Source organism: Cupressus sempervirens, chromosome 5 (assembly GCF_028749045.1).
Source record: "Cupressus sempervirens isolate cs-2001-9-10 chromosome 5, ASM2874904v1, whole genome shotgun sequence".
Lineage (NCBI taxonomy): Eukaryota > Viridiplantae > Streptophyta > Pinopsida > Cupressales > Cupressaceae > Cupressus > Cupressus sempervirens.
The window spans coordinates 638,023,018-638,047,642 of NC_143122.1; the positions used below are offsets into that span (position 1 = coordinate 638,023,018).

Consider the following 24,625-nt stretch of genomic DNA (forward strand, 5'->3'; position numbering starts at 1 on the left):
TGACTTCCTAAATTAGTCTCCACAACCTTAAGAAAACACTATCCCGATTGAAAAATATATAATCCCTAAAAATACAAGGCTATGTGATCATGAACCTAACCTCTAGGTGGATCATTATTTATCTTGATTTCTAAATCATTAATGTTTGGATTAGGTAACAACCAAAACCTAGCTAAGTGTCAACATTCTTTTAAAAATAAGTCTAAACTACTCAAGCCTTTTAGTCTTTGGCACCATGTCTACCTAAACTCATGCATTTTCTTATAGTTTTTTATAAAAGACATGACTTCACTACATAACTCTAGCCTTGGTTCATAAATTCACTTAGACATGAACTCAATTTTAAAGATTGACTCTTTCCTGTCAATTAACAATAATATGCAAAAGTATTATGTTATAAATTTTTTTGTCTTCTTGTAGTGATGAAAATTCTTCTTCTTTTGGAAAAAATGATATTTTAAATCTTCAATTGAAAATGAATTCTTTGATATAAAAAATTATAAAATAACAAAATTGTTTAGTGGAGATGATTCATGGAGGATGTGTGTGTGTGTTTTCATACACACACACACACACACACACACTAAAAAAAAGGTGAAATATACATAATTCTAAAACTAAATCATTTCATGTAGTATGAATCTATGAATGAAAGTCATTACAAGTATAAAGAAAATTTAAAAAGTAAAATAAATATTATTTTAAAATTCTTTTTAATGCTGAACGAATCCCTATCCATATCGGATCCAATTTTTGATCTGACCTCTAGGGTTCGAATCCGGTACCTAGGATTAAAATGGTTGGTTGGAAGGGAATGTAAAGGCGACATACGATAAATACCTAGTAGTGAGTGCAAAGGGTATCAAACCATTTAGTAATTACATGACTCAACAACCCAGTACCATTGTTGTGAACTTATAGATATTGATCGGATCCAAATTTTGATTCGGCCTCCAAGCTACAAATCCGATAACTAGGATTAAAATGGTTGGTTGGAAGGGAATGGGAAGATGACATATGATAAATACCTATTAGTGACTGAAGAGGGTGTCAAACTATTTAGTTATTAGGTGACGCAACAATCTAGTACCATTGTTGTGAACTTTTAGATATGGACCTATCCCATAATCAATTATCCATCCAAACATTACATTTTTGACACATTAAGACAGTACTAAAATTATTCTCCACAAAAGACATTACTAAAATTGTAATCATAAGCTGTCTTAAATTTAACCTTTTAGATATCCATGTGTGCTAGTGAACTCTCCCCCTTGTTCCCTAGTGGGCAGCTCAACATTGAGCTTGCTATTTTAGGTGCGACTAGACATTTTCCTTAATGATGATAAAATGGTTTCATTTCATTAAATTCATCAAGTTAATTGTTTTTTTTTCTACCCGTGTATTGATCGAGGATCCCAGTGCAGAAGGAATATGAACACGGCACTTTAGATGCTCAGAAAAGAGTAGCATATTGCCACCAGAGAGACATTGTAGAAGTCGGAACGTCCCCAATTTTGTTTCCTTGAACGTGATCCACAACCAGTATGATGTTGCAGTAGCTGATTTTACATTCTGATAATTTTGAATGCTATTGAGTATTCGATTTTTGACCTAGATAATGGTTAATATGCCTGTCAATGCTACTTTCTTACTATTCATCGCTTATTGTACTCTGCCATTCTTATTTATGTTGCATGCAATCATGTCATTGGCATCACCTCTAACCAGGAAAACCCATTTGTCTTTAAAGTCTCCGGTTACAGCCATGACTGCTTCTTCACAATTGCACTTAAAACTACCTACTTCTTGGTATTTCTGCAGTCTCCAAGGATATACATTCTCACACTGTAACCCAGGAACTGATTTCTTCGAGAGTTGAAGCATATGGTTATATATTGGATTCATGCATTAATGCGAAAGCCTTCGCTCAGGGAAAACAAACCCACTGTCATATCATTGTAAGCGGTTTTGTGATTAATGCATTTTTCGGTTGGAAGCTCATAAACCTCTACGCCAACTTCGGTGCTTTAATTCATGCGCGTCTGATATTTGATAAACTAAAAGACAAAAGGAATCCCATTTTGTGGAATTCCAAGATAAAGGGATACATTTTGCAGGATTTTTATGAAGAGGGTTTTGCATTGTATGATGAAATGCAGAACATGGGTATGCAACCGACAAGTTTACTTTTCCTTTTGTTCTAAAGGCGTGCGGCAGCCTGGTTGATTTGAAACGGGGTAAGGAGATTCATAGCAATATAATTAGGATTGGCTTAGATAATAATGTTTATGTGGATAGTGCTATGGTAGACATGTATACAAAATGCCAGAGTTTCGGAGATGCACGCCGTGTATTTGACAAAATGTCTGATAGAACTTTTGTGTCATGGACCGCCATGATTTCTGGCTCTGCACAGAATGAACAGGGTGTGGAGGCTTTGAGTTTGCTTCGGAAGATGCAAATGGAATGTGTGGAAACAAATCCGATCACAGTTGTGAGTGTTCTTCCCACAATCAGTATTTGGAAAAGGGTTTCTGCAACAGGGCAGGGAGATCCACGGTTACATAATTAGGAATGAGTTTGTCTCACAGCCCTGTGTGTCAAATGCTCTGTTAGAATGTACGCTAAATGTGGGAGGATAGATTGTCCACGCCATATGTTTGACGAAATTTCGTATAATGCAACTCTTATAGGGTATGTGCAAAATGGGAGTGCTGATAAAGCCTTGAAGATTTTCTATCAAATGCCTTTCGAGGATGTGGAATGTGATTCAGTTACTATTACAAGTGTACTCCTTGCATGTGCTTGTTTGATAGCTCTAGAACAAGGCAAAGACATTCATAATTACGCCACAAAGAAGGGATTCGATTCAAGAGTTTATGTCGGTAATGCCCTGATAGATATGTATGCTAAATGTGGTAGCATAGAGCGTGCAAAAAATGTCCTTGATGAAATGGCTGAAAGGAATGTGATCTCATGGACTGCAATTATTGTTGGCTATGGTTTGCATGGACAAGAAGAAGATGCCCTCAAGCTCTTTGATACAATGCAACAAATTGGGCCAGAGCCAAACCATATTACCTTCGTGGCAGTTTTATCTGCTTGCAGTCATGCAGGTTTAGTAGATAAAGGGCAACAGTACTTTGTATGCATGAGCCACTACTATGAGATTACACCCCGAGTTGAACACTATGCATGTATGGTTGACCTCCTTGGCCGCGCTGGTCGACTGGATGAGGCATATGACATTATTAAAAATATGCCTATAGCACCTGATGCTTCAGTATGGGGAGCCTTGCTAGGTGCATGTAGAATATATTGCAATACGGAACTAGGAAGCCTTGCTGCAAAACAATTTATTGAATTAATGCCAAAAAAACGTTGGCTTCTATGTTTTGCTTTCTAATATCTATGCTAAGACTCGCAGGTGGGATGATGTTGCAAAGGTGAGAAAACTAAAGATGAATCATGACCAACGATGTTGGCTTCTATGTTTTGCTTTCTAATATCTATGCCAAGACTGGCAGGTGGGATGATGTTGCAAAGGTGAGAAAACTAAAGATGAATCATGACCAACGATGGTGCAAATGACATGGTTTTTAGGGGATTCATAAGTAAGGTAATGTAGCTTTTCTACTAGGAATTCAAATCTTGATTCATGTTCTTGTAACTGTAAGATATAGACTAAGGTTGTCATAGTATTAATTCTTGTAATTGTAAGATATAAACTAAGGTTGTCATAGTATTTAATAGCTTTATTTTTTGCTCTAGATATTTGTTGAAAGGTGATGAAAGCGAAGTAATTCCTTTGAGCGCCAACCAACTTCTTCTAAGGGATTAATTTCTCATCTTTGGTTTTATAATTTTTGTTTATTTGGTTGATAATAAGTTGAGAGACTCCAATGATGTGTAGCTTAGTTATTTTCCATTCAATATCTAGTTTGATTGCATTTGTCAATGCCTCATACTCAACAATGTTATTTTTACATTGGAATAGCAATTTGTAGGACTTAGGGATAGTGTACCCATGAGGTGCGAGAATCATCAAATAACATCTTCCATATACACTTAGTCACAAACATAATGGATGAATCAAGGAAGTCTATCCACATAGGAGTGTGATCTTGGAAAGGGAAGTTTGCTAGATGATCTACAATAGCTTGACCTTTAATGGCCTCACAATTGATATACTCAATGTCAAATTCAGAGTGAATCATCATCAATTTCTCTAATCGACCAATAAGGGTGTCCTTACTCAATATATACTTTAATGGGCCAATTTTTTTTGCAAGATGTATAGTGTGTGCAAGCATGTAGTACCTTAATTTTTGAGATGCAAATATTATATCTAGGTAAGCTTTTTCAACATTATTGTAATTGATATTATAGGCTACTAATGTTCGACTGATGTAATAAATTACTCTTTCTTTCCTTAGCTCATCATTTTTGTGCTAATAATATCCCCAAGGATGTAGTTGTAGCTGAGATGTACAAAATAAGAGGTTTCCTTGGAATATGAGGCATTAGAATTGACAAATTTGCTAGGTTTGTTTTAAACTATTTTCGCATTCCTCATTCCACACACATGTGACTCCTTTATGCATATTTTTGTTGAATTATTGGGATCTATTAGTAAGTTTAGAAATTAACCTCCTAATAAATTGGAGATGCCCATGAAGGCTTCTCATCTAATTAATGTTGTGAGGAGGTGGCATATCCATTATTGCTTGGACCTTTTTAGGATAAACCTCAATTCCCTTAGAGGAAATAATATATCCTAGTAGTTTTCCTGAAGTGACACCCAAAGCACATTTCTTTAGATTGAGCCTATGCTAAAATTGTTCCATTCGATCTAGAATCAATCACAAATCCTCAAGATGTGTAGCTCTTTTCTTAGACTTTGCTACGACATCATCCAAATAATCTTCCATAGATTTATGCATCATGTCATGAAAGATTATTCATAGCTCTTTGATAAGTTTCTCCAATAATGTTGTAGTCCAAATTGCATGACATTCCAACAAAAGGTTCCCCATGAACATATGAATGTTGTTTTCTCTTGGTCTTCAGGAGCTATCTTAATCTAGTTATATCTTGAGAGTCTATCCATAAGAGAATACATCATGTCCACTATCATATTAATCTTTAGATGTAGAAAGTCATCCTTTGAGAATGATTTATTAAGATCTCAAATATTTGTGCATACACAAATAGATTTGTTAAGTTTTAATACAGGTACTATATTTTAAATCCACTCAGTGTAGTCAATAGCTCTTATGAATCTAGCTTTGAGGAGCTTTTCTAGTTCTACTGTAACTAGGAGAGCTATGTGCAGATGCATTTTTACTAGCTTTTTCTTAACTAGATTAACACCAGGAGCTATGGACATAGGGTGCATAATCAAATTGGTGTCACGCCCAAGCATATTAGAATATGTCCAAGAAAAAGTTATTTTCTTCTCTCTAAAGAACTTGGTGAATTCCTCTTTCTAATATGTTGATAAAGATTGAGCTAGGTGAATGATTTGTAGAGTTTCTTATGTTCCAAGATTGATGGGATGCATATGCTCTATCAAGATTGATGATCTATGCTAGAAATAACTAGGTAGGATACCAAGTATCTCCTCCCTGGGCGTCTTAGGGAGGTTTTCACCCTTGGATATGTCTTTTATTTCTACTATTTTTGGTTCTAACACCACCACAAACTGGTTTTCACCACTAGAACACTTATTTTTCACTTTTCTCTTAATTTTATGACTAAGATACTTGATATCTGACTCATTCATGTTTATTATTGGTTCATTGCTTGAAGAGATGACTACAACTTCAATAGAATTCAAGTAAAGTGATCTCATAGTGTCAATAGCTCTGGTCATTGATTTTGTTGAGACTGATTTATGTGATTAGGATGCATAAGTAAAAGCAAGGTGGATGGTTCAAGATTATTGATATGGAAAGAGTTGTCTCTAGTGATTAGAAAATCGGAGTCCATAGGGTCCTCTTCATAGATACATATACAAATAAATCCCCTAATGTGGTCAACTTAGTCAATAAGTGCGACAAGAGGGTTTGACTCATTAAGTCTGCATGTGATTCATCGTCCACTTCAAGTTGGTTTGTGTAAGTATGGATAACATCAAATCCTAGCTCTATAGATTCCATTGAAGCTTAATCCCATTCACACTCATGTGAATATGTACTATGATGTCTCTCTAGTAAGCATGCAATGGTTCTTCAAATTCCCTCTCTATTAGGATGGTCAATATTTGATTCTTCATTTTTATGTGATGTAGAGGCTTCAATAGTATAGTCAACATGATGTTCATCATTAGTTATCTCATGATAGATCTATTTTATAATTGATGTTATCACATTCTCATCTTCTAGTGGTATAGATGACTGAACAAAGGTACTATAAACTGTCATAAATGAATAGGAAGGTTTCATCTTTTCTTAAGGTTGACCATATGAGTGAGTAGAAATGGGAAGTGTAGAAATAGATTCCAATATATACTCTTTCATTCCTATGTTCAACATTTTAAGCTTCTTCATACATTCAACAAGTGAGTTCCTATTGTTGATTTTTTTATAGCTCTATTGTGAGGTACAAATGATTCAATGGTGGAAAAATTGATTGATAAGGTAATATCCCTAGGAATAGATACCTCAATGCCATTATAAGGAAATTTGATACATTCATGGTAAGTAGATAGCATAATTTTCACTTTATGAATCCATGGTCTCCCTAGCAAGAAAATATATGCATGTGGATCCACATCAAGTATGTGGAAGACAATTTTTTTTTTCTACTAGACCCACATAAATAGGTAGAACAACTAAACCTTTGGAATAACTCTCTTCTTCATCATAAGCCTTGATAGTGATCCTCTTCCTAGGATCAATGATGTCTTCCAAAAATCCCAACTATTTGAGTAAATTATATGCATAGATATTTAATGTTGCGCCTTCATCTATCAACACATATCTAACATGAGATTTATGGACTGAGAATTCTATGTGCAGATGGCTTAGTGATTTATCATCCTTTTCATAAAATGAAAGGTAGATATGGGTAGCAATGTGGTTAACCATATTCTTAAACTAGTTTACATTAATGTCTTTGGGAACACTAGCTTTGTGTAAGATATTCTCTAAGAGTTTCTTATGAGTTGGAGACAATTCTAGCAACTCAAAGATTGATATTTACATTGGATTCTTTTGCAGTTGGTCCACTAAATAATAGCTTTACTTACTTGAGGTGGACACTTACTTAGATGTAGATTGCTTGGATGTGGGTTGCTTAGACTTGGATTGTTGGGAGGAGTTAGGACCCATAAGCGTGATCTTGGGTTGACTCCTAGCGACCTCATTTAGACTCTCAAAGGAAGGTGAATTGACTCCTCTAAACATAATCAAAGGTTTTTCTTCGGTTTGGCTTTATATGAAATCCCATGTTTGGATATATGACTTATTCTTCTAAGTAACAATCTAGGTGGCTCATCAAAATCTAAGTCATAGTTGGTATTCTTTCCTTTTAATCAAATCATATTAACACTCTCCTCTATAGGTTCAAGCATGTTGATAACATTGTTTGTGTTAGTGTAGGTATAGTTAATCTTAGCATCTTCATTCTTTGGTTTGGAGGTTTTCCCTTATTCAAACTTAGGGAAAGGTTCACTATAAGCCCCATGACTAGGATTAGTTATTAACCCATCTATACAAACCTTTTTACTATCAATAAGATCTTGAATGATGATCTTGAGCCTCATGCAACTTTTGGTTTTATGTCCTTTGTTGCTATGGTAGTTGAAATAGTGGCTAACATTCCACCATTTGGGTATTATTTCTAGCTCATAGGGTTTGGAGTTATCTAGAAAAGTGATTATCTTATTTGCAAGAAAGATTTTTGGAACCACATCAAGATAGTCTCCTAAGGGTGTAAAATTATGTTTAGGTTTTGATGCCTATTAAGGTTTACTCTTGGAATCATTAGATTTGTTGATGTCACTAGGGTCTGAAGAATCCCCTTGAAGTTTCATGTTGTGCTGTCATTTTGCATGATGCTTAACGACAAGAATCCTTTTGAACTCCTCTCTTGAAAAGTTAATCTGGGATCAACTCCAAGGTTTTGGGCAATCTTGTGACCTACTAGAATCTACTCACTAGAAGATAAATGTGAGTGTTCACGAGGAGGCCTTTGTTGGTTCGACCAATTTTGGATAAGATGTTGAATTTGCTTGCTATCTCAAAAAAAGAAATCGCAAAAAAAAAAAAAATGTATTTTTTTTGTTTATAATGAGTGTAGTTTTAACTATGCAACTATATGAATTCCTAAATTAACCAAGTGTTTGTAAAAACAAATAACGAAGATAGGGTAACAAGAAGTTTAAGAAAATGACTTGAAAAATAAATCCCTAATGGACATAAGCCACAAAAACAGCACATCTACGAGTTAAGCCTTTGAAAAGATAGGTAAGTAACCAATGAGAATAGGAGCAGCACTTCCTTAATTCCATTGATGCAATCATCAATGGGAATTTAGTAACTGTAAGATGTTTCACTTTTCATTAGATCACAAGGCCATGGAAAGTGCACTCATGCGAGACAAAAAGCTATGCAGGAACAATAGGGTGATCTCTTCTCCAACTAAATACATTAGCGGAATTTGTAAACACGTGGTAAACACTAGAATTAAAAGATTACTCAATCAAAATAACACAACAAAACTATTGGCTCCATTACACACCATGAACATACATTCACAAAATATAACACACTCAGGCAAGAATAACTACACTCTGAATGAGAGCACCAATAACATATATTATTGCATCAAAATAATAGCCTAGAATACATATTTAATTCCTTAATTTATAGGAAATCTTCTCCTCAATTTGTGTTGAGAGTGAGAGATCTCTTCATGCAAATATATGCTTCTAAACTAATAAAACAAATCTATTTATGTACAAACTAACTCTCTAACTAGTTCTAAGTAGGACTCCATCCTTGTTTATATCATTTAATGGGTGCATGAGCTTTTACATATCTTAAAACAAAGAAATCATGAGAAAATAAGAAGAAGAAAGCCATTAGATGATGTAGGAGTCTCTAGAGATGCCGAAAATAGAAGCTCAACCTTCTCTGGAGGTTTGTAGGAGTCAAGAGCTACCATCAGAATGGATTTCTGGTGCATTGAAAGCTCTAAATTTAGAAGTGGCAGTTAACTATCAGCGCAGCTCTAACTTCTTCAAAAACTTCTAGCGCACCTTTGGAGAAAGGCACCTTGCACACCTTGGGAGACAAGTCCAAAAAATGCAAAATTTTCCCCAAGTGTCAAAACTGAAATTCTAGCTTCTTGGTTTTGTTCCCCTTCATACTAGAGCTATGTCTAGATGTTTGCTCTTGAATTTCTCTATGATCTTTGTCACTTGGGTTGCATTTGGCAAATCGAAAGCATCATACTTATCTTTTACTAGTTATCAATAATTGCCCACTTCTATACGAGTCTCCACAAAATCTTCAAGCTTTACATCCAATTTTAGCAATGCCCCCTCTATCTTAAATGCTTGTCTAATGTCTTCATCAATTGAAGCTTCTTCAAAGATCTTTTGAAACTATTCAATGACTGTTTGCACTGGAATGAGTCGATCTCCTAACTCATCTTCAAAAATGTCAAGGCACACATCACTATAATACTTCTCAACTTCCAAAATTTGCTCTTGGGTTTGACCCTTGAGCTTATGAATATCCACATGTAATGTTTCCATTACTTTATTACTAGCCACAATCTTCTCAATCCAATTAGCTATTTTATCTAACTCATCCCCCGTATATACATCCATCAACATACAATACCTCTAACCTTTAATCAATTGACTGCAATGCTCGAAGGTCATTTCCCCAGGTATGTACCTTGTTCATCAATCCAAAATCCTAGTTTAAAATAGCAACCAATTTCTCTGTATTATTCTACATATGGTGCAATAACTTGAGGTTCCCCTATATTATTTGCACACCCTTTTCCTCAAAAATTTCTTGCCATAACTAACAAGCCTTAAAAAATGTATCCACCTGTATAACTGCCTTTTCTTTATCTTTCCTCTCTAAAGCTACTTCAAGAGTGGCCTCAGGATTATCTAGGTCAAGAGCACTGACTAACTCATGCAGAAATCCCCTCACGATTTGATTCTACTTTCTCAACTTGGCCAATTCAACCTCATCTTTGTCTAAGTGGTTAAACACTTATTTAATTCCTATGGTGACCATCAATTTAGCCATGTCCACAATTGACTTTCCAACAAGACTTTTTGATCTGATAATTATTTGTGATCAGATCCTCAGTATTTGCATGTAGAGGAGGGATAGCAACGTGAGTGAACAAGTCTTGATTTCAGTCCCTCATAATGAAGGCCAATTTATGCGCATCACTCTTAGGTAACTCAGGCTTCTTGAGGTCTTCAACTAATTCTCTCATTCCATCTTCCTCAGTACAATATAGTTACCTTTTATGCCTAACCATCACCTCTTTTCTCAACCATCTTGGAGTAGTTTCCATCGGAGACTTATACTTAGATGAATCTAAGGAGTTTGTTCTCCTAGACCCTTTCCCTTATCGCTCCTCTCTAGAGTCCTTTCTTTCTATGAGGGATTTATATCAGGCATCCCTATATCTGTTGAGCCCACAATCCTTACCTTTGTAGCTTGAGAAGTTTGCTAGGGTTCTTCATATATTTGCCCCTCCTCTGATACTTCATCGACGAGTCTTTTTTGTGGCTCTTCTCCTTGCACTGGTTGCACCTATTCTTCATTGACCAGAGGGAGAGGAGTGGTTGAACCTTTATCTACTAAAGATACATCTTGAGCTACTGATGGCGGGCACCTAGAGGTCCTTGTGGAGAAGATAACAATTGACTCCAATTTTATCCCAAAGGTTGATTTGTTGGTGTATTTCTTATCTTGTTGCCTATGAGTTTACTACCTACATGCATGAAGTCAAAATATGAAATTTTAAAGACATCAACCCCTTAGTCCTCTTGTTCATCAATCCACTATTGTAACTCATCCTCCGAAGTTGTAACCTGAATAGGTTGTGTAGGAATGGATGGCGACATTACAGTGGAACTCCTTCCTTCTGCCTCAATAGCCCTAGCTAGATGAGTCCTCTGACTTAAGGGAAGGTTATCCTCTTCATCTTCTTCATCCTCTTCAGCTCCTTCAGGAATGGTTTCCAGACTAAAGGAATAGGAATAACCTTACTTTGCACCCTCTTTCTTCTAGTCCTTATAATTGGAGTCTTAGCCTTTTTCTCTTAGGAGCTGATAGAGAGGCTTCTTCTTCTTGAACCTGTAGGGACACCTCTTGTGCTTCTTCTTTAGGTCCCTGTCCTTGTTTCGGTGGTGGTACTTGTGGATTATCTTGAGCTTGATTGGCTTCTTAGGCTTGAGTTGCCTCATGGGTTTGAGTCCCTTCAACCTCAAGCTCAGCTTGTTGTAGAGAAACTCTTTTCCTTTTATTCTTTTCTTTACGTGCCTTGAAGTACCCAACTTCCCTATCGTGTTGATACACTATCTCTGGCCTAATTGGAGATTGGGTTGTGAACATTGGTATTGTAATGTTCACCCGTCTACCTTTTACTAGGTAGGTTGTAGCTTGGAAAACAATTGCTTGTGGAACTGGATCTAGCTTGAATGGTCTCTTAATCCATTCCTTGGTCAACTGGATGATATGCCTCACCCTATGATTGATATCTTTATTTTCTTCTCTATATATCTCTACATTCATGATTGGCCAATCGCATATCTTATCTCAATTATATAGAGGATCCAAAACATCTGAAGTGTCTTGTTGAACAATCTTCAATGGGACCTTTATTTTCAAGGCATTACTTGCCAAATAAAGAGTCATCCTACAACAATCCCTTATTTGGATATCGTAGTCATCTATTGCATTCATCCAATGATCCTCTATAGCATCTTCATGTTCAAATTGTTTTCTTGCCAAGAATTGGACTCTGCCAATATTATCAAAACACAGATGAGGGGAGTTATAATCCTCCAAGGGATATTGATCTCATTCTGACTCAAAAGTCATGATATCCTACTTCTGCTTGACACTTAACAGACCTATGGTGATGGGCCATACCTAGGTCTTCTTATGTTGTTTCCTTACTCTATCATATGCAGATGAGAGTTGTCGTGCAATCTCTAGAAAAATCAGTCTATCACATGGATACCTAGGGAGCTTCTTAGGATTTACAATTGTACCTACTACCCTTAAGTAGGTGAATGTCTTGAATTGGATGTACTAGGTGCCTATTTCTATAATTTTTGTTGCCTATTTCTATAATTTTTTTTGTTGCGTCTTTTGACATCATTTTTGCATAGTCTCCCTCAATGAACCAGATGATTGCAAAAATGAAAGCATCATTCACTATTGTGTATTCTTTACTTTGATCTGAGAGATTTTTCTTCACCAACTTGGGGTATACCACATAAGGCCATGCATCAACATCTTGCAAGTTACCCCTCTCAAACAACCTTGGGTAATCTGTAGTTCTTGTTACACTAAAAAATACACCAAATAAGATGTCATATAAAACCTTAGATCATTTTTTACTGCCACCAACTATTCATCTAAATTCTCGCTAAGAATTGTGGCACAGTCAATTGGCATCTTTGTCATTTTGATGATTTCACTGAAGCGTACCATCCATATGTTTAAGTGTCTTGCTGCTGGTAATCCCATGATTCTACTCAGGAGCATTATGGAATGCCTGATATCATCCTTCATGTAACCTCTTGTCATATCTACTTTTCCATCTTTTCTTCCCAAAGGTGTTCCATTAATGAGATATGAAGATCGAATAATTTTTGTGGCTTCTTGCTCTTGATCTCTATACCACCTTTATGCTTGATGGTATGTCAGTCTTATATATTGATTTGCCCTCGGAAGATGAAATATTTTCTCTATATTCTTGGGTCTTAGATTGATAATGATCTCTCTAGTTATGCTTTTGATCACCCTCTCTTCTAAAACATAATTCTTAGCCAAAGCCATGATCAACTTAGAAGATTGTACTGAAACTGAGTGTGAAGTTACATTTACTAATCCTGATCTTATAAGTGCAAACACCATTGGGGGCCTCTCATTTGGTTTGTTGCATAGAACCAACAATGCATTCCAATCAATGTGATCCATTTATGTATCTCGGATCTCTGAATGTGCATCCTAGAAGCGTGATTTAGGTTGGACACCTTGAAACTTAAAAACCACTAGCTTAGGAGCAATCTTTGCAATGAGGGAGGATGAAGCAGAAGCCATTATATTTGCACAAAAATAAAATCACCTTAGTCTAAATGGTATAAAAATCAAATTTAAACAAACCCTAATTGCTAATAAAACTAACCTAGAACCCTAAAAATTGATAAAACACCTAAAAAACCCCATTTCATAACTCTAAAAGACAGATTCTAGTGCAACTTGTGCACCTTAAAGGTGTTCTAGGTGTGTCATTCACACTTGAACAAGCTTTGACACCAAAGGTTGCACACCATGCGCACCTTGCAGGGTGTGCAATGTGTGCACCCTTTTTTGAGAAAGGTGCTTAAGTGGATGAGTAATAGGGTGCACACCTTGCATACCTTGTAGGTGTGCAATGTGCACAACCTATTCTCTCAAAGATTGTTGTCTTAAAAACAAACCAATGGTGCGTAAGTGCACACCTTGGAAAGGTGCACACCTGCGCACCATTCTATGCACTAATCCTTAGGTTTTCTTTTTACTTGTTGAAATAAAGGTGTGCACCTTGTGCACCTTGGATAGGTGCACACCTTTATTCTTAAGTTTGTTTATTTTTAAAGTTTTTACAAAAAAGGTGCACAACTAGGTGCGCAACTACGCACCTTTTTTACTTAGGTGTGTGTGTGTAGATTCGAGGAAAATGGTTCACCTTGCAAGGTGCGAAGGTGTGTTGCCAACAATTTGGAGGAGAAAAATGAGTGTGGATGAGGAGAGGGGTCCTAGGCTTATATAGGCCTGGGATGGAGCGCACCTCTTGGAGGTTCACACCTACACATGTGTGTAGGTGTGCATATCTAAGAGAATGTGCTCTTGCACTAGGTCAGCTAGCACACTAGCACACCTTAAAGGGTGCACTAGGTGCGCTAATGCACCCCTTAACACCTAAATCGCACTTTTCTCTAGAATTTTGAATTTCTGGGATGTGGGTTTCTCAAGCAAAGAGCCAGGCTTTTTTCCGCCACTAGGTAAAGCCCTAAAAAAGACTCAAACCCTAGACTAGGGGCTTGAAAAATAAAAAATTAAACTAGGGGGTTCCCATTTCTTGGGAGAAATTGGGGCGTGTGTTGTGAAAACCACAACATTTCATAGCTTAGATTCCACTTGATAAATTAAATATAGGATCCTTAGGCTTAAAGTTATCAATAACACCCTCATTAGCAATGAGTTTATTCTTGTTCCAATAGTTTTTTTTACCCTTTTCTTTTTTTTGTTGTTGTTTCCATTGGATCTGTCTTTGTCTTTGTTTAAAGTAAGTATCCCTAGTTTGACCAAGACATATTTTATATAGAAAAAGCTTTATATCATGGTGTCAAATGTATCAAATAGTTGTTTTGTAAGGTCAAAATGTAATTCACATACAAGATTATTCATAAATACATCACTGTTTTCCTTTTTGGTAATTTGACATGGGTATCTTGAATGCATCCTCCTCCACCTTTGAAAGAATGTGAAAAAAGGTTCACCTTGTTTTTGTTTAAGATTGCACAAGTCCAACATTGTTATTGGTTCTTGAATGTTGTAAGAGTGGTGTTGAACAAATCTTTGTGCAATTTCATCGAAGGTCTTGAGTGGAGGTGATATTTTAGTGAACCATTCCATAGCTTGACCGCAAAGGCTCCTAGGAAACAACCTCATGAGATAGGTCTCATCATGCATAAAATCCATGCTTAAGGTATATAATTTCCTAACATGATCATAAGGATCATGTTAGGAATTTCCTCCATGCTTAAGGATGTCCATTCCCATCATACTTCTCATACTTAGGAAATTCAATTTTTCATGGGAATGGAGTCAAATATAAACCCTTGTCAAAAGGTAAAGGACATATAGAGTTAATACAAAATGATATTTTAGGATCCTCCTTTTCCTTCTCCATGTATGAAACCTTGGTTTTCAGTTCTTTTATTTCTTTCAACACAACCTCTGGAGGTGAGGGTTCTTTAGTTTGAATCAATCTATCAACATTAAAGTTATTTGGAGGTTTTACCCCTCTAGAAGCTAGATGCATGAAGTATTGATCACCATTTTTCTCTAAGGTCTTCATCGCGAGTTTTTGAAAGTGATCATCTTGTTGAAAGCATAAGAGTTCATCTTCATTATTGTGAGGTCAAAGTCATTTCCATGGTGGGATATATGTGAGCTATGCCTAGTATGTGTAGTGAATCATACCTAGCATTGTGATGTGATCTTAGAGGTATGCTTAGAGGTGAATTATTTCCAAATTTTCCCTAGTTTTTGACATTTGGATTATTGAGTTGTTGAGCCAAACACCTTGTTTCCTCTTGCATGTAGGCTCATTTTCCTAACTTAATATTTCTAAGTCTTTCATTCTCCCTAAAGAGTTCTTGTATGTACTTCTCGTGTTCCTCTCTAGCCATAATAAAAGAAAAACTCTTTTCATACCTAGGTGAAGTAAGTGGTGTCTCAAAGATACTACCAAGAGGATCAAACCAAGTTTTAGAGTTTTTCTTAGGTAATTCATCAAAGATCACTTGAATTTCTTTTCCTTTATGATGTAGATGTTTATTTGCTAGTGGTAGCTTGTTAAAGCTAATGTTAGGTTGCTTTCCTTGATGGATTTGATACCTATTGGCCACTAGCATGAAGGAGAATGTGAAAACTAGAGGATGACTCAAACCAACTTGATGTCCAAATGAGATTAGAAAAACATCCACTTGTCCAAAGAGCAAGAAAAAGTGTAAAAGAAAAGAGAAAGTAGCAAAGATAGACTTTCCACAAGGTGGCCAAGTTGTGGGTATGATAGACACTATGTGCAATACTTGTGAACAAGTAAAGAAAAGCCAAGACAAAAGAGATATGATAATGATTTTGGACAAGTGAATAATTTTGACAAACCAAGTATGTAATCAAGAGATTCAAGTGATCTTTTCGGAAGGACACAAACTCCAACTTGTTGGAGAAAACTAGAGACCAAATAAACCAAGTTTAAGCTTCCCTAATCATCCAAAATAAGTTTCTAAGACAAAAATCCAAAGGCACCAATTGTATGATATTTCATAGTGAACTAGACGATACCAAGACAACATGATGACACTTCTCACTAAACTAGGTGATATTTTAGGTTTGCATGATATTCTAGAAACAAGGTGTATGATACTTCATAGAAAGACAAGATGATAGACTACATGACTATGTGCAATATTTTAGATTATCATACGATATTTCTCAATGTTGCAAGCAGTTGAGAAAATTGTAACTGCAAAATGACCCATTTTTTACTAAGAGACCTAGTTCAATTGTTTTTTTTGATAGTATGACAAGTTGGATCATTTTGATAGCAAGAAAACTGACTTGTGACAATAAATTGATGTTTAAGAAGCAAGAGCTCAACAAGAAAATGTGATACATGCAATAGTTTCCAAATAATCAAGTAAGGAACAAAACAAACTTGCATGATGAGAGAAATGTTTCCGGATTAGATTGTGTGAGTTTTTTTAGCATCAACATTTCGGATCATGCTACATGATCCATCATCAGGATGAGAGACAACCAGAATATGAAATATGCAGACCAAGAAACCTCAAGTAGTCCTAAAAGGAGGGGGAAGGAAGGGCACAAAAACCAAGAAGACCAAAATTAAGACAACCAAAAAGAGAAAAGGAAATTAATAAACAAAAAGAAAAAGGCAAATGCAATACCTTTAAACATTAAGTTAAAGAGTAAAAAAGGTTCAATTGGAAAATAGTGAAGGTGAAGAATTTAAAAAAATTAAGGATCAGCGTGAAAAAAGAATGAACATACAATTATGAAAATAAATAAATATATAAATATATATGAGTATATATATATACATAATATAAATAAATAAACCTATGTATGTATGTGTGTGTGTGTGTGTGTGTGTGTGTGTGTGTGTGTGTGTATATACACACACACACACACACACACACACACACATACATACATAGGTTTATTTATTTATATTATGTATATATATATACTCATATATATTTATATATTTATTTATTTTCATAATTGTATGTTCATTCTTTTTTCACGCTGATCCTTAATTTTTTTAAATTCTTCACCTTCACTATTTTCCAATTGAACCTTTTTTACTCTTTAACTTAATGTTTAAAGGTATTGCATTTGCCTTTTTCTTTTTGTTTATTAATTTCCTTTTCTCTTTTTGGTTGTCTTAATTTTGGCCCTCCTTTTAGGACTGCTTGAGGTTTCCTAGTTTGCATATTTCATATTCTAGATGTCTCTCATCCTGATGATGGATCATGTAGTATGATCCAAAATGTTGATGCTAAAAAAACTCACACAATCTAATCCAGAAACATTGCTCTCATTATTAATGGATTGTGGAAATCTGATAATGTTAATTAAATTTGCATGATACAAATTCATGAGGAGATCTCAAAAAAATGAAAAACCTATGAATGCTAGTGTCATGTGCATGTTCAAATTATTTACATGGGTCTTAACACAAACAAAGACACATCAAGCAAGAGTTACCTGAAGGATACGACTTTTACTCAATAACTTTTACCATAACCTGATGCCCCCTTGCCTCACACAAAGGGGTTGCCCACAATAGATATTAGATTTGTCATAGAGTGTTATTAACACATATAAAGGGAAAATATGGTGAGTCAAATCTCCGGGTGGCCCAAGTAATCCAAAAGGGTCAATACTACACAAAGATATTTTGTAACTTAAATAAGGTATCTTCTAACCTAGAATTCTTGGTAAGGGTTTTTGTTCATAGCAACCCCCTTGCATCCAATATGGAACTAGGGCCTCACATCGATAGGAGTATTCAAATTGGCAATTTCCCCATGGTCACAATCCCATGAGAATTCTCACTAGAGTGATTGAAGATACTATGTCCCTCCAAGACTGGAGTCTTTGCCAAGGGCCTTAAGATTATAGTCGCTTGGAGTAGTTGAGGCTTTTCCTCACTTGAGTCATTCTCGTGATATTTTTCCTTTAATGACAAGCCCTCTAAATGTATGAATCTCTCTAAGAGATTAGACACAAAGTGGATCAACATAAGGGGGTCAATATTTATGCTTTATCTCAAAGAGGCAAAGACCATACTCTCCAAATTCTTCTCCCAAACACACCAAGAAACAATTAATTGATTCAAAGTCACTAAAGAGTGACCTCGCCACTTACTTTCTTGATTCACACTAATGGGTCAAGATTTTTTATTTCCTTAGAAAGACAAGATCATACTCTCCTACCATCAACATGAACCCTTACTAATGGGTTATTAAGTGCCTATGAAAATGAAATGTTACTAACAACAAAGGCACTTTTTTTTTCTTTTTCTTTTTCTTTTTAATGCTACTCCAAATGCAAGCACCTACAAGACAAGGTTAGTACATGTAATCAAAATGAAAGCAAATAACCCTACAAAACCACGTGTTAGGAGTTGTTAGAGACCAAAAAAATGAAATGGAAGGAAATAAAAGGAAAGTAGTTTATAAAAAAATAGAAGGAAACAAAAACATATTTGTAGAAATATTTCACAATTCACAAGAATATCTTACAGTTTTCTTTATTAGTCAAGCAATATTTCAACCATAGGCAACAAAGAACACAAAACCATACTACAGATCATCTTACTAGGGATGATATTACAGCTAATTGTTAGACAACAAAATGTTATTGAATAAATGTTGCTTGTAACATAGAGAAGTATCACCCAAAAGACATGAAGTGTCATATGATATTCCCTAGTGGGAAAATAAAAAATATAGATCTACAACTTAAAAATTCAAAAATATGCAAGAAGTGGAGCTAGAAATGTTTTTCCAACTCCACGTACTATGGTGGGTGCCAAAAATGTATATAAAAAATGGGTTACGCTTCTATAAATCATTACCTTGAGAGAACCATGAAGTAGAGAGTCTCAAGAAGCATCTTATAGCTTCCTACCTGATATGCGCAAGGGAAATGAACAAGATATTGTACTTGTCTCTCTCAAATAAACCAAGGTAAGGAACCCTTGCAAGGTGCACTACAAGATGGAAGATTTAATGGAGTAAGAGAAATGAGATGCTAATATCTAAGGATTTATAAGTGAGAATGCAAGTGCAAATGAGAGTAAACTAAGTTGATGATGCAAGAGCTAATCTATGATGCATGCAAGTAAAAGGAAAGTAAAAGCTATTGTAACAATGCAAGATTACAAGTCCTCCTAATTAGTCTAAGTAATTTAAGGTAAAATGCAATAAAGAATATGATAAGCTAAAATGCAAGTAAACAAGATGAGAATTCAAATGTGAGCACTCAAGCACTCAAGTAAAAGTGTGGTGACATAACAATAGAATGAAAGTCTAAGATTATAGGGAGTGAGGAGATAGCCTCTTTTTAAAGAGAAATGAACATTTACAGATTAAGAGGTAAAATCTATGGTGAAGAATTATTCTCATTTTGACTTTAAGCCCAAGATTCTCGAGAAGCAAAATCAATGTTTATGTTTAAGAGGCAAAAGAATGAGTGGAGGAGATTAAGAGGCAAAAGATATTTCACTCACGTTGGAAAGTGTGCATTCATTGTGTAGACAAAAAGTTTTTTTCTTTTATTTTTAAATTAGGAAATTCATTTTTCATGTGCACACATAGGATAAAGGGGATTTTATTTAAGTAAAAGGGAGTGCATTCTTCTAATTAAATAAAGACTTAGGATAAGGTGGTCAAACCATAGGATAAAATTGAACAAACAATTATTTGATGATTTGATCAAGGGTAAATGATTAAATAAATTATCTAAAATTAATTAAGTGCGTAATATGGTCTAGCATAGAGATTTAAAATGTTGAAAAGGGGGCTTATAGTATACCTGACCATTTTTGGGTGATTACCATAATAGGTTAGAAAGAAGTTTAAGAAGCCACAAGACAATTGCAGACATCAAACTATAGGAAGACCCTTCAAAACCTTAGGGTTGTGAAAACCTACAAACCATTAAGAAAACCTAATTTCTACAATAAGGGCCTATAAAAATAGAATGTTCAACAGATCAAATCATTCATAACCAAGGCACAAGAGTTAGCAAGGCCTTTAAAAAACAAGGTGATCAAAATGATTATAGAAAACAAATGTGTCGACTTAGGTGATATAGATACTAATCTACATGATATATGTGTTGGTCTAGACAAAGGTTCCAAATATAGTCCACAAAGGAAACACTCTGTGCAAAATGATTGCTAAATCATAATCGGAGGTTAGGATGAGCCGTAGGGAAACATCCTTATATGAGAAGATTTGATTAAGAGGTTAATTTGGAATTGATGGATAAGATTTAAAGTTGGTTTGACTTATAGAATGTTTTTGGGTTCAATGTATCTAGAAAAAGTGTTAGTTATGACACTTGTCACATGATGGTAAATTTTTTATTATGATCCATGTAGACAAGTTCAATGCATATTTAATCGATGAGTGCAGAAAAAATAGTGAAATTAATTTTCAAAATGCATCTAGGCCACAATGCTAGATGTATACAATATATATTATTCTCTATGCAAGTTGCAATATAATTGTCAAATGCCAAACACTATGCCTATTAGATACAATTGTATTTGATAACTATTAACATTTTGTTATTATGGGCTCTTCCTATAATAACTCCCTATATGTGAATATCACCTAAGCTACAAATATATCTAACCATCATATATGGGCAAAAAATGCAAATAATTATACTCATACATTCAAGCTTGTACAATTAGATGCACCATTTAAGGTAATTATTTATAGAACAGGACATTATGGTTGGAGCTTCATGCAACTTCTCCTTTTGTAGATATTTTACACACATCAATCACTATCTATATTATATCACATAAAATATTAAAGATGTCTCTCTACAAGTAATCCATTTACATTCATTAATAACCAACATATAAATGGCACACCTTGATATAATTATTCCTCTCCTTGCGTGAACAAAATTAACAATCAACAACAAACTTGATGACATTCATTACCATTCACACGTAAAGATTCATAGATACACTATTACATTTTTTTAATACTTGTGTTATTAATTTTATTTTGAAACTTCTTAAGGATATAAGCAATCTTCGTGACTCTCCTCAACACTAACCTTATACAAATAATAAATGCAAAATATCCAATTTTATAAAGATTTACAAAATACAAATTCATTCTCAACATTTAAATTTTCAAAATTCAATACTAAATCTCAACCATCAATCTTCTATCACAATATCTAAAATTCATTTCAAATCTAATAAAACACCAACATTCTCATTCAATTTATATCACTTCCCTTTTCATAATATACCAGTAATTGCTTAATTTATAAAGCAAATCACAAGAAGAGTATGAAACTAGATAGTGCTAAAGCATGAGACCTAAAGATTCACAAGAAGAGTATGAAACTAGATAGTGCTAAAGCATGAGACCTAAAGATTTAGTATTTTTGTCACTACCTTTACATGTTTAGAGAGATCTCTTTATCTCTTCAACTCTTTGCACACGTTTGTCTCATTGAATTCAATAACTTTTTAAATGTTTTATTTATTTTGAAAAACTAAGAGAAACCTAATTATTTTTTAGTTCAAGTGGGTGGGTTGGTGATGTTTGGTAAGGGAGGTACGTGGTGGGGTCATATTCATTTGTCTTGGTGGGTCCTTTTTTTCATATTCCCTCACCAACCCCAAACACAAATTCCGTGTCAAAAATAAAAGAAATTTATTTTAACTACTTGGAAAACCATAATATATTTTAAGACTTCCATTTGCTATACCCATTACACTAAAATAAAATTCAGTTGTTATATTCTCATGTTAGAGTAAGGGAAATCACATGAAAAAGTCAGTTAATGACAACGACAAAGGTGACCCACTTACAAGTTTCAATGGCCATCTATATAAGATGTAAAAGTTTTGAATAAGATGGTATGTTGAAATGATTAAATGATTATATAAATGTATAGAATAATAATTCAAATTGAGCTTCGAGTGGTCACTAACATAGAAAGGGGATAAAAGTGTATTTTAAACAAAAATTAATTTGTTATATCTAATTTATTGAAATGCCTATAGTATTGTCAAAATGAGATTTTTACTAATTTGTTTATTACTTTTCCAATATAAAGTTAAATAAAATAAGATCATATTTTGTAAATTATTTATTTATTTATTTTTGTGATGGAATAAAGGTGTTTATAATAAATTTGTAAGAATAATAACTAAACAATAGTCAATATTTAAGATTACAATTTTAATTATCATATTTTATATTTTTAAAATTAAAATAATTAAAATAAAAAAATTTCAATATTTTGTCTAAATTAATCAATTAAATTTTCACATATGATCATTTAAAAACTAGAATAACATGATAAAATAAAATAAAATAATGTTAGCTTAAAATCTTTGATAAGATAAGATAAGATAAGATAAATTAATTAATGTCCAACAAAAGACCACAACGTGGGTCTATGGGACTGGAAGCTTACAACAAGGAAAAAGCAGACAAACAGAGCACCAAACGGTGTCCAAAAAAGAAAGAACAAGCACAAAAAAAGAAGAAGAAAGTAGGAAACATCACGGAAAAAATTAGGTATCCGTCTTCACAAGGAAAAAGTCCAACAGTGACTGATCTGTGTGGCAACCAGAAGCCCTGTGATGAAGCTGAGTGCCACGAGAGGAGTGTCGCTGGCAAAAAGGTCCCCTGCGAGGTCTCACCGATCTGGAACAGCCCATGTTAGGGAAACTGTACGGTCGCTTCACACCTCGAGCTGGAGTTAAGGGCGAGAAGAAGATCATAATAAGTTGTGCCTGGGTCTTACTCCTGGGAAATGAAAGCTGTAAAGTATGGTCACGAACCTATAAGGACTCGCGGAGATAGAGTGCAATGTAACGTTGATCGGTGTACAATAAAAATTGTATGAAAGAATAATTAGTGAAAGCTTTTCATAAAAATTCAATATGTTTGATCATTATAATTATACATTTCTCAACTCTCTTTTTTTGTTAAAAGTTCAACTTCGACCTCGTCCCTTATGGTGTTGGAGCCTTTAGCATGACTCGATCCCAGATGGGGTCAATGTGAACCAACCAACTTCACAAGAAAACTAAAGGCTCACTGACACAAGTTCTTCAATTTTAGTTATGAAATTGTTCAACTCCTACATGTCCAATTTCACAATGCCCTTTCTGAAGAGGGTCCAAGCTTTTGTCATTTTGGTTATTCTTCTTTTTTATTTTAAATAAATTTTTCATGGTAATTCCCCAATGTGGACTTTTACTTTCACTTTATGTACACTCTCCAATATATCATAGTTGGGTCCAACAACAAGTTTCTAGCAAGAACCATTGTTACCATAGTATGCCCTTCCACCCATATGAAAGGTGTGTATAGGTGAACATATATTACTCCATAATGTAAGTGTACTATTCTCCCAAGAACTTTGATTATTTTTTCCTTGGCTAGTTCATCCCCTAGGCATGGAAATGTGTGTTCAAACTTAGTGTCCCCACACCTACACACTACATTGAAGATTCTCTCCATTGGTTGTGTTAGTATTTACTAACCAAAATGCAACTTTTTTACTATGATAACCTACTCTATATTTGAGATGATTTAGCTTTGGAATGACTTATTGTGGTGATTAATAGGGGAATTTTGTATCTAATTGTTTGCACCACATTTCCTTGTGATGATTCTTGAAAACTTTCAGGGTTTTGATGCTTACAATGTACAACATAGTGAAGAATTGGTGTTGATGTTATTAGAATGGATTCATTTGTGAGTTGTATTAGTTTTTTTTTCTATTTGCATGTTTGCAAGTATCTTTAGAAATTTTGAGAATGTTGCAAGCAATTTAGCATTTGGCTTTATAATATTAAATATGATTAGTTTTAAGATTTCTCCTTGCTTTCATTGATTTTTGAATTGTCCACTAAAGATGACTCTACCATGATGTTAGTCTTGGGATTCTATAAGATCTGGACATGATTGGTGTTTCTTTTCATTTTCCCCTTTCTGCACTAGGCAATCGTGATGAAGATTCTTGTTCTTATTTTCTTGGATCTAGGGCATTCTTTATTATCCATATTGATTTAGTCCTGACAATCCCTAATATCATCCACAATGATGCAGGGTTATTTGATATCTTAATGATTTATCTGTTTATATGTGAATTCATTTCCCCAAAACAAAGTGATTATTTTGATATGTTTCACCTCAGGATCATTGTGTGTAGATTTTATTATTACTTATTGAGAGAAGTCTATTATCTTTTATTGTGATTGATTTACTCCATTGAGTTGAGAATTTCCAAATGTAAGTTCTATTAGTATTTGGTTTTCTAGTCCC

At 34.6% G+C, this 24,625-nt stretch overlaps 1 protein-coding gene and 1 pseudogene across 1 annotated transcript; both read left to right on the forward strand.

The window, feature by feature from the left end:
• The first annotated feature begins 1,621 nt into the window (after window positions 1-1,621).
• LOC149557524 (pentatricopeptide repeat-containing protein At4g16470-like) lies at window positions 1,622-2,575 on the forward strand. Its single transcript, XM_089830318.1, has 3 exons — window positions 1,622-1,670; window positions 1,825-2,025; window positions 2,163-2,575. Exons 1-3 carry the CDS (start codon window positions 1,622-1,624, stop codon window positions 2,573-2,575), a joined length of 663 nt encoding a protein of 220 aa, XP_089686444.1.
• Window positions 2,576-2,620: 45 nt separating this feature from the next.
• Window positions 2,621-3,409, forward strand: LOC149557525 (putative pentatricopeptide repeat-containing protein At3g11460, mitochondrial pseudogene; annotated as a pseudogene).
• Window positions 3,410-24,625: the final 21,216 nt, after the last annotated feature.